Genomic DNA, 18,024 nt, shown 5'->3' on the forward strand with positions numbered 1-18,024 from the left:
TGTACACACACACACACACACACACACATAAAATACATACATCTTCATTTCGATGACACTTAGTTATTGTTAGGCTCTATTTCATACGCATGATGATCGATGATGGGACTTAACCTCGCGAAAAAAGTTCGGATCATCGTGGATCAGCTATTTTGATAACATCGATCATTCTTCCTCTCTCATTTTAACGATCTAAGTATGTGTCGTAAAGTTCTTCCTTGAGAAGTAAAGTTGCTGTAGAGTTAGAGAGAGAGAGAGAGAGAGAGAGAAAGAGAGAGAAAGAGAGAAAGAAGGATGATAGTGGTATAGTATGTAGGGGTGTGTATGGATAGTAGTAGGGGTAAAGAATTCATCGACTGCTGGGTACTTCCCTCCAACCTTTAGATCGACTCGAACGCGAGAAGTATAGCTTTAGGATAGGCTGTCTGCCTATCTATCTATCTATCTATCTATCTATCGATTGGCCACACTTTTCAAGCTTTGGAAACTTTTTGGGAAAGCGAACTCGACGAACTCGTTCTTGGACTTACGAAAAGGAAGACGAAGCTGGCTGGCTCTATCGAGTTTCCTCGTGGGAGAACTTCGCCCCTTAAGTTTTTCTCAGACAAACATTAGGTTCTACGTGTTCGATAGCGTGTCGCGACCGAATTTAGATTCTGGAAGAATATAAAGAAAAAAAAGGAGGAGAGAAAGAAAAAGGGAAAGAAAAGAGATAGAGAAGGAGAGAAAGAGAGAGACGGAGAATAAGAAAAAAAAAACGGAAGCAGTAGAGATCGCAAAATATATTTCTTCCAAAAGATACTTCGTTTGTGCGTTTGTTTCTGTTGGTAAAAAGAAATGTAAAAGAGAAAGGAAAAGAAATTTCTAATGATACTTCTCCTTTTTTTTTTTCTTTCTCTTTTTCTTCCTTTTTTTCTTTTAAACTTATCCTTATTTCCTTATCCAACTCGGATTTTTCTCTTCGTATTTGGTATTACGTTGATCAAAAGGAATATTTTAGAAATGCGAGTCAGCATATTGTAGACACTTCGTCTTCTTTAAAATACGAAAGAAGGAGAGAGACAGAGAGGAGAGAGAGAGAGAGAGAGAAAGAGACAGACGGACGGAGAGAGAGAGAGAGAAAGAGAGAGAGAGAGAGAGAGAAAGAGACAGGCAGACGGAGAGAGAGAGAGAAAGAGAGAGAGAGAGAGAGAGAGAGAGAGAGAAAGAGACAGGCAGACGGAGAGAGAAAGAGAGAGAGAAAGAGAGAGAGAGAGAGAGAGAGAAAGAGAGAGAGAGAGAGAGAAAGAGATTTTGTGAGAAGATCTTTCAAATGGACGAAGTTTTGAGAGAAAAACGTGCGTAAGCTCACCTTTAGGATACATTCGAGGATACATGAAAGGTATCCTTGTAAGTACATAAAGAAATCACCGGGGAAATAAGGGATGCGCAAAGTACATACGTAAAATGTATAGGACAGACTATCGATCGATCTTTACTACTTGAAGAAGCAAGAAAACAAACATGAACGTTCGAAATGGATCGCAAAGGTTTACAATTTCAGGTGCAATATTTACTCATTTGGATCGGCCGATAACGGAACCACATATTTTGTTTTTAATCGTGAAATGTTTTGTTTTCCTTCTTTCTATTTTATACAAATTGCCTTTGAATTCTGTTTGTTCACATAATTGGAGGGTCATAGTAAACGTAAAGTCTAGCTAACGTTTGTAGAAGTATAAAACAGGGAACATGGTGAGTTTGCCAAAGAAATACACCCTTCTTTTTCTTCCTTTTCCATGTTTAGATTTCAAGAATCGTGGAAATCTCTCGAGCACCACTCGTTATAATAGTCGTTATAAAAATCGTTATTTCATGATATCATCCCTTTTATTTCTCGCAGAATTATATTTGCTTTTTATAAAAAATATACGAAACAAAAGAGGGAGAGAGAGAGAGAGAGAGAGAAAGAGAGAGAGAGAGAGAGAGAGAGAGAGAAAATAAGGCCTCGAGCATAAAAAAAAGGAAAAAAATCGTATACTCTTTTAGTGAGTGCGTGCAAAGAAAAAAGCTATATCGTATAGTCAATCCGATAAAATAAACATATATACAACATATATATATATATATATATATATATATATATATATATATATTCTCTTCTTCTTTCGGTCTCTTCGTTCCTCACATACGTAAGAATGTACAATACATACCTGCACGTATATACACAGGACACATAGAATAAATATCCGCGTAGCTAGGTATGAAAACGAGAAAGAATCGAAGTAATTTTTCGTTACGTACGTAGGTAGGTAATACTAACTCTCTCTTTTCCTTTCCGTAGATATGATCAGAGTTTTCCACCACGAAAATGCTCTATCAGCCGCGATAAATTTCGTTAAGGAAAGATGGAAGAAAGGAAGGAAGGAAAGATACGATGAAAGGAAAGGTACGAAGGAAAGAAAGATCGACCTAACGTTATTCTTTTTATTCTATTTTCGTTGCAATCGGAACGGACAACGAAAGTTCAGTCCGTGTTTGGTATCGAATAAACGCGCGATGTAAAGGCCATTGATCTTCCTTGACTCCTAGGCGTGTTCCCTCCCACCTCCCTTCCCGGCCTTCTCCTTCAACCTTTCTAATACCAAGTGTGCTTATAAAAGCAGGATAAAACGTTTTCAGGATAGACGTAGTGGTTTACCCAGTGGTCAGTAATAGAAGTCGGCTTAAAATCAGCCCTTTTAAATGGCGGCTCACGTTAACCCAACCGGACGAAGTTTTGTCCCAATGTTCTGCCGCGCTCTTTCCAGACAGGTCGGAATAACTTCAGTAAACCAACTCCCCTCTTGGTCTTCTCCTTCACGTCCACCTATACTCGAGAATCGAACTTCCTTCGATACAATTTAACGGCTTTCAACCGTTTCCCCTTTGGTATTTACTTGGATAGCGACTATTCTCGCAACTAGAGAAAATGCGATTTCCCAATGCCAATAACCACGCGATAGTTATCCTATGGGTTATCCTCTATCGAGCATAATGGGATCTTCAGAAACTTCGGGACTGGGTTATTATTACTACGATGTAATAAGTATTCGTTACTCTTGTTACGTTTCTCTTTGGTAATTGACATTTCTTTTTTAGAACTCCGTCTACGATCTTTACGAATCACTTACGCGTTAACAGAACGATCACGATTATTGTATATCCGATCGTTATTTCTTTGTGAGAAACGATATGAACGATAGAAAGTCTCATGAGATTATTCCCACTTACGTTACGTATGTATGCATGTATGTATGTATGTATTTATTTATCTAAATAATTATATATATACACATATGTACATATGCATTCAATGAGCGATTAATCGAATGGAAGTACAAAGGTACAACGATAACAGTTACAATGATTCTTTCATTCTTATTAATACGATACAAAGATTATGAGTTTCGCATTACGTCGATATACAATATTAGATTTGTGTCGAATTAAAGGGATATCAAGTGATATTATCGATCGATCGTTCTCCAATTTCATATTATCAAATATATATGTTGTTCTCGGAATATTAACAGAAAAATTAACGATCAATCGTGTTAGATAATTAAATGAGAATCCTTTTTCTCTCTCTCCATTATCCCTCCCTCGTCGCACGGAACAAAATAGTCGATCAAAATCTTTTACGATGCGATATCGAGATTTTCGTTAGGAAACATTGTGTTAACGTTCAATCGACTTCTCGATAAAACGTAAACACCACATTTAATCAGGTGTTCACGAGATGGCAATTTTCATTGAATGCCGCGGGCGAATATAGGAATATTATAGTTGCACGTTGCGTGTTATTTGAGCACGTAATGTTTACCCTCCTTCTCCCTCTCTCTCTCTCTCTCTCTCTTTGGAATCAGAGCCAGTAGATGGTTATTACCGTTGTAGGAAGAGCTACGATCTCAACTGTGAGCTTCTGGTCAAGAGCTTTCTCGATAAAGTAAATATGTGAAAACCTTGTAGCAATATTTCCAAGCATTGCAGCGGTATATTGCGTTTCTTTTTCCTCTTGTATCACGTACCGGCACTGGAAATATCTCTACATATGTACATAAGTGGCTTTCGTCGATACAACGTTCGACGGAATTAATGGACAGAAAGACATTTTAGATTTTCTTTCAAATTTCAAAAATGGGATCTTTTAACCTTTTAACCTTTTTTTTCTTTCTTTTTCTTTTCTCTTTTCTTTCTTTTTTTTTTTTTAATTGGGCGTAAGTGAATCAATATTCTTCAGGTGAAGTATCTTAACTTTTTATTTTCGTAATTAAAAAATAAATGAATCGTTTGTTTTGTTTTTCTTTTATTAAGATATCATTTTATACTATCCAATTTATTAACCTTATCTAATTATCTAAGTAAGTTTTTTGTTCCCTTATTCGTATCGATTTGTTTCTAATCGAAATAAATATACGCATTTTAAATTCATATTTTATTTGCGACGTTCTCGTTTTTTTCGTTTCCAATTTTTTTTTTCCGATTAGATATAAAGTTATATATAAGAGAGGTTTATCATTTTAATTTTGAATTATCTCGGTGATTTATTATCGTTAGTATATTTTATGTTCGATATTCGCTCGCCAAGATCATTATTAATTCAGGAATCATCTATTCTCGGAAATGGAATAATTTTCGTAAAAGTGAATAAATCTTGGAAATGGCTTACCTGCACGTAGAGTGACCTCGCGAGATAGTATCGTCCCAACGGAGCTGGTCGCTCGACATCTGTATCTCGCGTTGTGAACTTCTGCACGGAAGTCCTGCGCTAGAAACGGCGGGAAATAAAGCGTCCCGTTTCCCAACAGTTGCCTGAAACAATAAAGAACGTCCGAGATAGTTACAATGACATTTTTAAAGCTAGTTGACCTAGTGATCTAAAAAAAAAAAAAAAGAAAAAAAAAGAACGAGAAAGAGAGAAGAGAAAAAAGGAAAAAGAAAAGAAAAGGAAAGAAACTAAAATAAAATTTTTTACTATCATACAATCGTGTTAACACTTCGACTGTCACGTAAACTTTTTTATATTTCTTATTTCGTCATACCGTTGTTCCATTATTTATTTATTACTAGCAAAAATAAAAATTGTTAATAATAATCATTTATTCGTTAATCAATAAACTTTTTATTTCACACTATTATCGAGATATGTGCGTTGTTATTTAAACCTGTTAATATTTTCGATACTAGTACTGAACTTATAGGTATTATAATTCGGTTAAAACGTGAAGTAACACGAAAGTCAAGCGTATTGATTCTTTACCTTACGTCCAAAGATGAATCGGATTAATAATTGAAATAGGAAAAATTAAACAGGAAGGAATATTATATAATGATGTAGAACAAAACGAAATAATATAAAAAAAAAAAAAAAGAAAATAAAAAAGGTAAGAGTGATCTTCATTCGGTGTACCAACGAAAAGAAAAATGCGAAAAGAACAAAAAAAGAAATAAAAAAAATAAGAGACAAAGTAAACTATGCATATCGAAGTAGGCAAGGACTCGCTGTTTGCAGAAGCATCGGTGCGATTGGAGCCAGGATATCGAAAAAAATAGAAAAAAAAAAAAGAAAAAGAAAAAAGGTCTAGCTTCCGAAGTTTTCAAGCACAGTGAGTGCGTGGGCCGATGGTGGCAGTGTTGATGCAGGTATTGCAGGTTTTGTTTGCGTAACGGGCTCACGTCAAACGGGAAGCATTCTCTACACGTTCTCTAGCGTGATTCTTCGTTGATACGTTGTATCGTTCGTTCGTTTATTCGTTCGACCACGGTCGACGCATCGATCGCATTTACCATGATTCACGCAAACACGTTTTATCAATTTAGGTATACATACATACAGTTAAGGAAAATAAATCTGATGTGTACATATTAAAGGATTCTATGGAAAAATTTATCTCATTATATACATGTGTGTACATATATATATATATATATATATATATATATATATATTAATACATATCCAACGAATTGATGATGAATTTTAAAGGAAATAATAAATGATGTGGTCATACTATTAAAATTCGATAAAATTTATCGATCTCACAAAACGAAGTCTGTATTTTCATTAATTTATTACTTTATATTATCTTCTTATTCCTTAGTTTATGAGAAACAATGCATAAAAAAGAAAAGAAAAAGAAGAGAGAGAGAGAGAGAGAGAGAGAGAGAGAAAGAGAGACTCAACAATTTTCTTATCGTTATCAGAGATTTTCGTGCGGAAGGAAGGAACGAGCAAGCTTACGAACAATTTCTAGCAGCAAAATTCACTTTATTTTCCATCGTCTGAGCCGTCTAATTTCAGCCTCTGACAAAGACCCTGTTCGCGAATGTTTTACTTAGCCTTTGTATACTTAAATAAGGCACATACTTAGATACACAGGGTATGTCCCATTTGAAATTTTCCAGGCAATTATTTCTTAAACTATAGCTTAAAAAAAAAAAAAAAGAAAAGAAAACATTTCACAATAGTTCCATTTAAATAATAATCTTTTGATTGGGAAAATCGATTGATTATTCATCTTGCTCATTACGAGAAATTTGATGCATTATTCTATGGGAACTTATCGGGATAGGTCGAGTAGAATGAATCCATAAAGCTGATACGAGCTTTCGTATGTGTAAATGAAAGATAAATAGATAGATAGAGATAGATAGAGATAGATAGAGATAGATAGAGATAGATAGATAGATAGATAGATAGATAGATAGATAGATAGATAGAGAGAGAGAGAAAGAGAAAGAGAAATTCGCTTTGAAGTTGCAGCAAACAACTGCACGATGAAGCACACTCGCATAAGTACTCGATCGGACCGCCCGTTTCTCTTATTAAACATTATACGAGCCGTAACGAAGAAATATCCAGCCCCTCGGGGTCTGCAAATACAAGAGATAAAGACAGAGAGACAGAGTGCGCGCGAGAGAAAGAAAGGGAGAGAGAAAGAGAGAGAGATGAGTATAAAAGGATAAAGAGCAAAGAAGCAAGGTAAAATTTGTTTATAATAAAATGAAAAAAAAAATGAATTCTCCTCTGAGAAACTTTCCCTCGTGGACAAATTGAGAAAAAAGAATTTGTAATCGCGATCACTCTCTTTCTCTCTTTCTCTCTTTTGCGAATCCATCATCCTCTAATCCTTTGTCCTCGATCTTCTCGTTCTTCTCGACCAAACACGATATCCTTTCGTTGCATTCTGACACGACTGCAGTGGTCGGCCGCTTATTTACATTCCCGACGTTTAAACAAATCCGACGACGACATGGATTAAAAGCGTACTGCACGTCAACGTACATGGATACATGCATACATATATACATACATACATACATACATGCATGCATAGATATATACATACGTACATACATAGATACGTAAGTACATGCGTTTTATTCCTCTACGAATGGTATAAAGAAACAAACGGTTAAATGTGCGAGAACGAATTGTTAACGATCTATCAAATCAACGAGGATTACGTTGGAAAAATTATGTGAAAAAGAGGGAAAAGGGGAGGAAAAACTCGGTTGGTCGTAGAAGCTCGTTACATTATCACGAGTCGAGTGGACGCTTTAATTCCTTAGTATTTATGGAAATACGAATTCTCGTTGCGTAAGGAGAGAATAAGAGGAAATACGTGGTCGTAACGTTGACATATATATATATATTTTTTTTTTCTTTCTTTATTATTCTTCAGTTTTTGTTCGATACAATTTTTAGAAATAAAGGCGAGTGAACGAATGCAACAGCGTGAAAAGAAAGGAAGGAGAAAAGGTAGGAAAGGAAATAAAAAAGACAAAAATAAAAAGGAAAGAGAAAAAGAGAGAGAGAGAGAGAGAGCGGGAGAGAGAGAGACAGACAGAGAAGGATGGAGTAAGCCGACAAGCGTTTCCTGCGTCACGAATCTTGACGAGAATCGCGCGCGCAGGTGAATGCAGTTACGAGATGCATAATACTATAGTATTTTGCCTAGTGTTAGTGCTAGTAATAAAGTAAAAAGACAAGCGTGGATGCCGGTTAGCAGTGGTAACGGTGATGCTCGAGGATGGGGTTATAGTAGTGTTGGTGTTGATGTCACTGAGGTAAAGCGGAGAAACGTGATTCGTTTCGTAGGCGGTGCGAAAGAACCTCCGTGAATGTTCTTGCCTGACGATGACGACGAAGACGATAAAGACGACGAAGACGACGAGAGAAGAGAAAGCAGTCTTACATTTCCTTTTCTCTCTCTCTCTCTCTCTCTCTCTCTCTCTCTTTCTCTCGCTCTTTCTTTCTTTTTCTTTTTTTCACCTAGCTTCGTCTTCGTGTCTTCTTTTCTCTGCTCGCTTTTCTGCTTTACGACGATGAAATTAAACGTTCGAGTAAGATCTGTGAAAGGCGACGGCCGGATGAAGCTGGATAGAATAAAAGTAAAAATAAAAAAAAAGAAAAGGAGATAGATAGATAGATAGAGAGAGAGAGAGAGAGAGAGAGAGAGAGAGCGAGAGAGAGAGAGAGAGAGAAGGGAATGGTGGAAGAGAATAAAAAGAAAACGACGTTCAAAGCAGCCACGACGAGGAGGAGATTTCCATCCGACGAGATGGGATTGGACGTTGAAATCGAATTGGAAAGGACCGTGGCGTCCTCTCGTGTCCATTGACGTCGGACGCTCGAGATTTCCACTTTTGCTTCTTCTTCCTATTTCATTTTTATCTTTTCAGGACGAGAATTTTTTATGTTTTGTCGATAAGTAGAAAACGAAAGTGAGAAGAGGGAGGGAGAGAGAGAGAGAGAGAGAGAGGGAGAGAAAGGGAGGGGGAAGAGAGAGAGAGAGAGAGGGAGGGAGGGAAAGGGATATAAATATATTTAGTTAAAAGAAAAAGATTAAAACATGTTTAAATTTTCCAACCAACGAAAATTTCGAATACGTTTCGCGAATTGTATTTTATGATCAACGAATACGAAGTTCAGGAATATCGAATCCATAGAAAGATTCATGGTCAACGCTAGGAGGACACGCTTCCTTGGAAGTTCATCAAAATTGAACGACTCGTTTTCGTTCAGCTAGATACGTTTTTTATCCAGCTTTGTTTTTTCCTGCTATCTTTCGAGAGTATCCTATCTTTTTTTATTTTTTTTCGTTTTTCTTTTTTTGATCCCTCCATGCGTAGTCATTCGATTGCGATCGATATCTCTCTTGAAAAAAAGAGACAAAAACACGGTTAAATCAGTGGCTCGAATGGTTCGAACGAGAAGGACTTTTCAATTTCGCGCGAACACTTCATCATTTCTCTCTTCTTTCTCTTTCTCTCTCTCTCTATCTCTCTCTCTCTTTCTCTCTCTCTCTCCCTCTCTTGCATGTTCCTTTTTTCCCTTCACCTTTTTTTTCTTTTTATTTTAATTCGAGGATCTCTTTGGTACAACGCATCAATACCGTACTCGTGGGAAGTCTATCGAAGGTTATTTCATCTCTCGAAGGTTTAACTTTGAAAAAGTACCCGACTCTCTCTTTCTCTCTCTCTTAGTCTTTTCTCTCAATCTCTTGGCTACTCCAGGGACCACAAAAGGTTCATAAAAATCGGAAGTTCTCACTTCTCTCGTGTACTCGAGTAAAATTACGTCGAGTTGCTGGATAAGCACCATTAGGAGAGAGAATCGGGTTGCTTTTCCTTCTCGCTCTTTATCCGTCCTCTTTAATTTTCTCCCTTTCTCTCTCTCTCTCTCTCTCTCTTTCTCTCTCTCTTTCTCTTTCTCACTTCATCTTCTACTTCGTTAAAACATATCCTTCTACATACGATCATCTATCCATCCATCCATTCATCCATCCATCCTTCCATTCATTCATTCATTCATTCATTCATCTATTTATTTCTCTTTTTTATTTGTCCTTCCCCTGTTCTTAATTTGCCTTTTACCATTTCATATGAGTATCGAACAAAATAAAAGCTGTATACTTTTTGGAAACATCGATGAGCGAACAATTTTGCCAATTTAAAAAAATGTTAAAGAACTGTAATACGACTTTCAGCCTTTAACTGAGACTTTCGGTCGGTGAACGTGGATTTATGAAATTTATTTCGATTAAAAATAAAATGGATAAGATATTGTTAGAGAATTTTTTATCAACGAGACTGAAATGAAGAAACAAGACTTATTATATTTTTTTATTTAGTTTTCCTTCTTTTTACGATACGCAAAAAAAGTCGATGAAATCAACGTCCTCTTATTTTTTCTGTTCTTTTTTTTTTTTATCTTTTATAAAGGACATTTTTTATAGAATCGAATCTTACTCGTTGTTACGATCAAATTTTATATATATATATATATATATATATATATATATATAATATTTCCTTTTCTTTTTTCTTTTTTTCTTTTATATCGATACATCCTATTAAAAGATCTTCGTTATAGAAAGGAAAGGAGACAGACGGAGATCATGAAAAATAGAGATAGAAGATCGAGAAGCATGCTAGCTCGGAGGAACGTTTCGATTAACGGGAGGAAATAGTTTCCTCGAGTGCGGTGGTTGCTATTGCCGGACATTACGCCGTCGAATTTCCGGCAAGGAGTCTTCCCTGTCGCGGTTCATTTCGCTCGAGATATCGTATCCAATTACTTATCCGACTGGCTTACTAAAACGAAAACTAAACGTCCGTTCTTCGTGTATTTAACTTTAAGACCGATTTTTAGTTTCGTTTTTATGTATTTTGAAAATTTTTACAACGATTTCCGTTACCGTGCGATTATTCAAATAATAATGAACGAGATCGTTACTTGATAATTATTAAAGAAGAAAAAAGAAAAAGAAAAGAAAAAGAAAAAGAATTGAAAAAAAGAACAATACATATATATATATATATATATATATATATATATATATATATATATATATATATATGTGTGTAATTCTATTTTATAAGGCAAACGATTTTAAATAATAGGTATTATTTTCGACGGTAAAATATAATTGAAATTTTGCGCGACTGTTTATCCATCCGTTTATAAATCCGTTTATAAATCCGTTGGATTTATGTATTATAGCTTATATATAGTAGCTTATATGTAATTTCGAAAATAGAGATACGATAAATGGGATAATGAATTATATAGTAATAGGAAAATGAAAAATAAAATAAACGGGTAACAGAGAAATATTTTAGAATGAGTGTGTGTGTGTGTGTGTGAGAGAGAGAGATAGAGCTAAAAGAATCGATCGTTTGCTCCGGACAGGAAGCTCGAGCAATTTAGGCCGCCGCTGAAGTTTCAAATCCGTTTGGTACTCTGATCCGCTTAGAGCGGACCGGTTGTGGCGAGCGCGCCTGTAAATTCCGAATCGAATTTTTAGACGAAAAACCGCTGTTTTATGGGGCCCCCGAACTGACCGAATGAGAGAGCAAGCAAGCTAGCTGGACTCGGAAATATCCGAAAGGATTACCCGGGGATGCTTTCAGGGAATTCGAAATACACGATGCGTAGAGTCGAAGATTATAGCCGAATCTCCGAGAATTTTGATTTTCTTCCATTTATTTGTGATTTTTATTTTCATGAAAGCTCGTTAATTTGATTGCGGTATGATTTCATGTCTATGTCGATTTCGACCAATAATTCAAATTTATGTTCTGCCAGCGATTTAATGTCTTCGATCTGTGAGAAGTTCAGAATGTAAAATAAAAAGAAACAATTAAGAAGAAAGAAAAGAAAAAACGGAAAATAAAAAGAAGAAAGGAAAAAAGAAGAAATATTATAAAAGAGAAGAAATATAGGGGAAAGAAACTATTAAAAAGGGAAATAATATTAAAAAGAGAAAATAATAGATTTAATCATCGGGAAAAATCAGTTTTATTTTATCTCATTGTATAGAGCGAAAAATCAGAAATTTCCAACGAATGCAAATGAGAAATTGAAAGTAACTTTTTCCTTTCTCTCTCTTTCTCTCTCTCTCTCTCTCTCTCATTTTCTCTTTCTATTTGTCTATCTCTATCTTTTTTCTATTTTTGTTTCCAAGTCAAGGGAGTTTTTTATCATCAAAGTAGGCTATCGTAAATCAAAGTAAATTCTTTGAAGTCACTATTGATAAAATCTGTTCGAAGCAGCATGCAAAAGTTTCCAAACCTTTTTCAAAAGTCTCCATTTCTCTCTCTCTCTCTCTCTTTCTCTCTCTCTCTCTGCTCTTTTTTCCTTTCTTTTCTTTATAGTTAGGAAAAATAAGAGTTGAAATCAAAGATAGGTGAAACTTACCGTAGTCCGGGAACCGCCGAGACCGATCTTTGATCCGGACTAGTTATCCACGTGACGTGTGGCGTCGGACTTCCATGTGCGGAACAACTCAATTGAGAGCCGGTTGTGTTGGAGAAAACTAAAGTGCTTGGTGGCTCGAGAACGAATTCCGGACCTTGCTGACCGAGGACGACAACTCCGAGGCTGCTCCACGAGGCTGCAAATAAAAATAAAAAAGAATTGATAAAAATCATGATCGATAAATCGTGGCGCTTGTTGGCGCAGGGGTTGAATTTCTAAGTCAAATAAAACAAAAAAAAAAAAAAGAAGAGGAAGAAGAAGAAAAAAGACAAAAAAAAAACAAAGATAAAGGGCGAAGGTGGGATTGGTCTTTTTCTCGAACTTCGTTCGTGGAGTAGATGGAATCGCGTGACGAATGGAAAGTGCCAAGACTCTCGAAGCCATCGTAAATACAAACTTCGATTCTTTCTATTTTCTTCCCACTTTTTCACGTAAAAACGTAAAAATGAACTCTCTCTCTCTCTCACTCTCTCTTTCTCCTTCTCTCTATCGTTCTATCTCTTTCTTCCTCATCCTTTCTTTCTGGAGATAAAAACAACCGGACCGACGAATGCTTTTATTCCATCCCTTCTTTTCTTTGTTATTTCTTTATCTTCGATTCTCTTGCAAAAAATACAAAAAAAAAAGAAAGAAAAGTACACACACGCACAGACGCACACATATGTACATACATACATATATGTATATATACGTTTAGACAGATGTGTGCATTCGTTTTAACGATGCCAACTTTATTTTTTTTCCTCTCGTTTCTGTTCTTTTCTTTTGCTTTTCTTTCTTTTTCTCTTTCTTTTTCTTTTTTTTTTTCTTCTTGTCAAAGAGAAGAAACTCGAGGGTATAGGACGTAAGCGAGGTGTGTTTCGTATCGCAAATGTAAAGTTACTTTCTCCCACGGCACTCTCGTCCGAGTTACGTCAAGCGTTTTTCTTTCTCTTTTTCTACGCCTTTTCTCTCTCTCTCTCTCTCTCTCTCTCTCCCTGTTTTTTCTTTTCTCTTCTTCCTTCTCCTCCTCGTTTTCGTCGTTGTGAATTTTTACAGAAACATGACATACATACTGACAATTCCCATACTAAGCTTACGAAGCAAGTATAACAGGATGACGAAGTACGAGTGTGTTGGCAGAGAGTGAGTGCTTTGCTGCGAGAGGTCAAGGGTCTTTCTCGCCTGGGGTCATTCGTACGTCGCGCGCGCTTTTACTTAACGAGATCGTTTAGAACCGTTCGCGAAATTTTTTCCCTGAGAATCTTTTCGTTTACATAGAGAGAGAGAGAGAGTGAGAGAAAGAGAGAGAGAGAGAGTGAGAGAAAGAGAGAGATAGATAGATAGATAGAGATAGAGATAGAGATAGAGAGAGAGAGAGAGAGAGAGAAAGATAGCGAATAAAAAGAAAAAATAAAAAGAAGAAAGTACGACGAAAGCTTTCGACATCTCTCTCCCTCTTTGTTTCCTCCCACACTCTACCTCTTTTAGTTTTCGCGGGAAGAGAAAAATTTTCAAAACTATAAACGAGTAAAAAAAATAAAAAAAGAAAAGAAAGAGAGAAAAAAGTAGGGAATATTTCATTCGTAACCCGCTTAAAATCACGGATTTAAATTTCACGGACGCGTGCACGCCGAGATATATTTCCCGGTAGGTTCGACGTAGATTTCAGTTTCCATTAAAATTTATGTTAAAGCTTTGCGAGAGAGTATCCTCACACCCCATCCAGTCATTCCTATCCTGTTCTCTCTCTCTCTCTCTCTCTCTCTTTTTCTCTCTTTCTTTCTTTCTTTCTTTCTGTATCTATCTCTATCTCTCTTTTCATTTCTTTTTTTCGGTTCTCCCTCGCTTTTCCATTGCTTTAGCGGCAATGGAAAAAAAAGGGGAAAGCCTGGGAGACCTCGAAAAACGTCGCACGATTTTACGCGACGCGTCGATCTATACTTTCGACTTTGTTACTGCTACGGCTACACACAATGGACGGCGATAGCTTTTACACGCTTAACTCTACCCCATTCCTTCCCTTCCCTTCCTTTCCCTCCATCATTCCTTTTGAAATTCTACGATCAGTAAAATACGCTCCTCTCGTTCGGTTACGATGAAGGGAAAGAGAGTTTTTCAAAATCGTCTCGTTTTTATTGTTTAAAATATTTTGAAATATCGATAATATAAAAAAAAATTCGATAATAAGATAAGGATATATTTCAAATAAATATTTATGATTGGAGATCTAATAAAGCAATGATGTTATAAAAAATAACGACTGAATGAGAATATAGAAAAATAGCGAGGTAGTTGGTAAATATAGATTTTGGATTATCGTGCATAAAAAAGAACGAAAAAATAAAAAAAAAAATGATACGCTCTCGAAGCATGATGCAGACGTGACATGTGATTCTATTGTTCTTACGACAAAGAAATTCAAGGAAAAGTTCACTAGAATCACGTAGTGGTAATTAGGTGGGTTTTCTTATCGTTAGTTTCAAATTTTTAAAGTAGTTTAATAAATAATCTCGCAGAGACAGGCTGAGAGGAAGAAAGAGAAAAGAAAAGACAGGGAGACAGGAAGAAAGAAAGAGAGAGAGAGAGAGAGAGAGAGAGAGAGAGAGAGAGAGAGAGAGAGAGCATAAATTATCTAATATGAACAAAATAAAAGTATAATGTTTAAAAAAAAAAATAAAAAATTCATTAATCGAATCCATATGAAATAATCCCGATCACTTTCTTAAATAAAACATTCGTATATTGAAATTTACCAGTTCAAATTTTTTTTTTTAACACGTAAATACGAACTACACGCCTAATACGAATATACTTACATCTTCGATAATAATTTTCTAGGAAAAATTAAAAGATATCATCTCGCGTTTCCCGTGGGTTTAAGAGAAGAAAAGATTATCGAAGAGCAGCTGTGTTAGTGTTAGTGTTGGTATTAGTGGTCGTGATTGTGAGTGACGGTAGTGTTAGAAGCAAGGGATGTAGATAGGAACGAAGGGGAAGGGGTAGTGTCGGTTTAATTCGGTCGACTCGCTGCTCAATTCGAGTCGGTCTTTCAACAAGCGCAAGGGAGCGAAGCGACCCGCTTCGTAAATCCGATCTAAACACCGTCCTGGTCGTACACATTGTTCATAACCGAGAAACCGGAGGAAATCAATTCCGCTAAGCCGAATTCGACCCAAATTTCACATCGATTTGACGGAATGCCCCCACGGAAGATTAAATGCGCGGGAAAGCGAGAACTATCTTCTCTCTCCTCCCTCCTCCCTCTTTCTCTTCTTCTTTGAAATGTCTCTGTCTCTATCTCTCATTTCATTCATTTGCTCATCAATCACCTATCCCTCCAATCTTATAGTAACAAAACATTAAAGTACTCGAAATGAAAACTTCAAAAGTTTTCATATTAAAATATTGTATAACATTTATAATAAATAATATTCGTTCGTTTGTTTACATATAAATAATTTCGATCATGTTCGTTAAACGATAAAGTACGTATTAGATATCATACAGTTTATAGGATAACAGATTGTAACATCGTACGTGGGTCACCAATCGACACATATGTATAGTTAGTACGAACAAGAGTTTGCGTATTCGAGTCAGTAACAGATCGGTCATCGAAGAGTAATTATCCTTTTCGGATACTCAACTATTATTTTCTTCGCTAATAACTACTCGTTAAATGACCTTTATCGATTATCACGAGGTTTCGTGTATTACAACGTTGTTATTGTTAATTCTTAAACGATTTTAGGTTCTCTCTTTCTCTCCTTCTCTTTCTCTGACTGTCTCTTTATCTCTCTATTTGTTTATTAAAGATAGATTAAATAGATAAAAGAGGAATTACATTTTCAAAGATCCTATTGTAGATCCAGGGATACGTGAACAAGTAATACGATGAAAGAATAAAAGATAAAAAATATAAAGAAAAGTATGTTTCTTTCTTGAACGTTCGAGTTCACCAATTAAAGGTCTATATAACAGAGGATAATATATTTTTAAGTTTCTCAATTAACTTGGTCGGTTCCGTTTGTTATTATTACTATCATCATCATTGTACGAGAAAAGACGTCGAGGACGATCGAGAGATATTTATAATCGTACGTTTGATGGAACTATCGTGCTTTTTCCTTTTTTTCTTTTTTCTTTTTTTTCTTTTTTTTTCTTCTTTTTTTTCTTTCTCTTTTTTATGTCTTATGCTTCGACAAACATTGATTTAAGAACATTTCATTCGTGTGGACGATTGGAGAAAATTAATTCGGTCAAGGGTCTTCTTTAAATGTGTTGAAAAAGAAAGCATCGATACTTCGGAAAATTGAACGATATGTTAAATTATAAAACTAAAAGTATGAAAATTCAATAAGAGATTAATAACGGTTCGTTTAATTTCATTTTATTTTTGCTGTCGTATTTTTCAATCTCTTTTTTTTGCCATAAATTGAAATAATTATTTACCAAGTTTTTATTTTTATTTTTATGTTATTCTTTTTTTCCACGGTAATTTTCTTATTCGATATGCATTTGCTAAGTTCTCTCTTCGTATTTTTAGTATTTTCTTAATCATCCAAACGTTAAAAATTTCATCTTCATATTTTCATCGGGAACGCTTTGATTTAAGAATTTTTCATACGTTGCCGCAACCATTGAATGTGGAAACTTGCTGGCTCTTCTTTTCCTTTCCTTTTTTCTTTTTGTTAAGCTTTAACGGTCTCGCTGCTCAAGTCGAATCGAAATGTTCGCAAAGCAGGTACCAACCTCTAGTGTCCTACCCTTCCCTTCTCCATCAAACTCGAAAGGGAAAACGGAGGCCCAGTATTCTTGTCTTCGGCCATTACCTTAACGACAACGTGCGCTGCTAGCAAAAACGTTTTCACGGCTGTCTACGTAAATCGCGTGTAAAAGAGGGAGAGAGAGAGAGAGAGAGAGAGAGAGAGAGAGAAATATATAAAGAAAGACGGATGAAAGAGAGAGAGAGGGAAAAAGAGAGAGGGAAAGTGCTGTGCTTTGCATTTTCTACGCGAATAAGAGCCCAGAAAAGGCTTCTCGCCAACGATTTATGAAAAGTAATTTCGTAAATCTTCTCTCTCTTTCTCTCACTTTCTCTATTTTTATTTCTATCTCTATTTCTATCTCTCTTTCTTTCTCTCTCACGTGCCAAATTTTCTTTCAATTCAGTATATTCTCTTTTTTTGGTTTCTTTTTTCTTTTTTTCTTTCTTTATATCTATACAACTTGAACTAATCATTAGCTGTGAATTTGAGTAACCAATAGGATAATTGCTAAAACCCTGAGTGCTTCTCCGACGATTGGATAGAATTCGATATAATGGATGGGAGGAGAGAGTAAGGTAGAGAAGGGGAGGGTTAAGGGTATAGGTGGAAAGATTAGATGGAACACGAATCTCTTTGAGATCTCTTTTATACGTTAGATCGATCTAGTCGTTCGGGGTTAACAGCGGGTAGCTATCTTTTCTCGGTTTCTTTCTTTTTTCCTTACTTTTATCCTTATCTATCCAGATTTGCATGAAATTAAAGTCCAAATGGTATACGATTATTCGGTAATTTGCTGCTTTCGTTAATGGAAGCAACGACAAAAAGCTTTTATCAGGTTACACGGCATAGTTGTTGGTAAGGATTAAAAAGAAATTCTGAAATCGTTTTTTTAGATTAATCTAATCGTTCTCGTTCTTCTTTTCGTTTTCTTTTCTTTTTTTCATTCTTCATTCATTTTTTTATTCTTTCTTTCTTTTTATATGTATA

General features: G+C 35.7%; 1 protein-coding gene across 1 annotated transcript in view; it reads right to left on the minus strand.

Moving 5' to 3' along the window:
- Positions 1-18,024, minus strand: part of Dscam3 (Down syndrome cell adhesion molecule 3) — a 125,759-nt gene that overhangs the window by 28,730 nt on the left and 79,005 nt on the right. The window contains exons 3-4 of the mRNA XM_035881005.2: positions 12,227-12,422; positions 4,691-4,833 (exon numbers count right to left, since the gene is read on the minus strand). Coding sequence (XP_035736898.2) covers positions 4,691-4,833; positions 12,227-12,422 — 339 coding nt within the window. The remainder of the gene's footprint in view (positions 1-4,690; positions 4,834-12,226; positions 12,423-18,024) is intronic.

The sequence above is a fragment of the Vespa mandarinia genome, chromosome 5 (assembly GCF_050613455.1).
Source record: "Vespa mandarinia isolate Hongniang chromosome 5, ASM5061345v1, whole genome shotgun sequence".
NCBI lineage: Eukaryota > Metazoa > Arthropoda > Insecta > Hymenoptera > Vespidae > Vespa > Vespa mandarinia.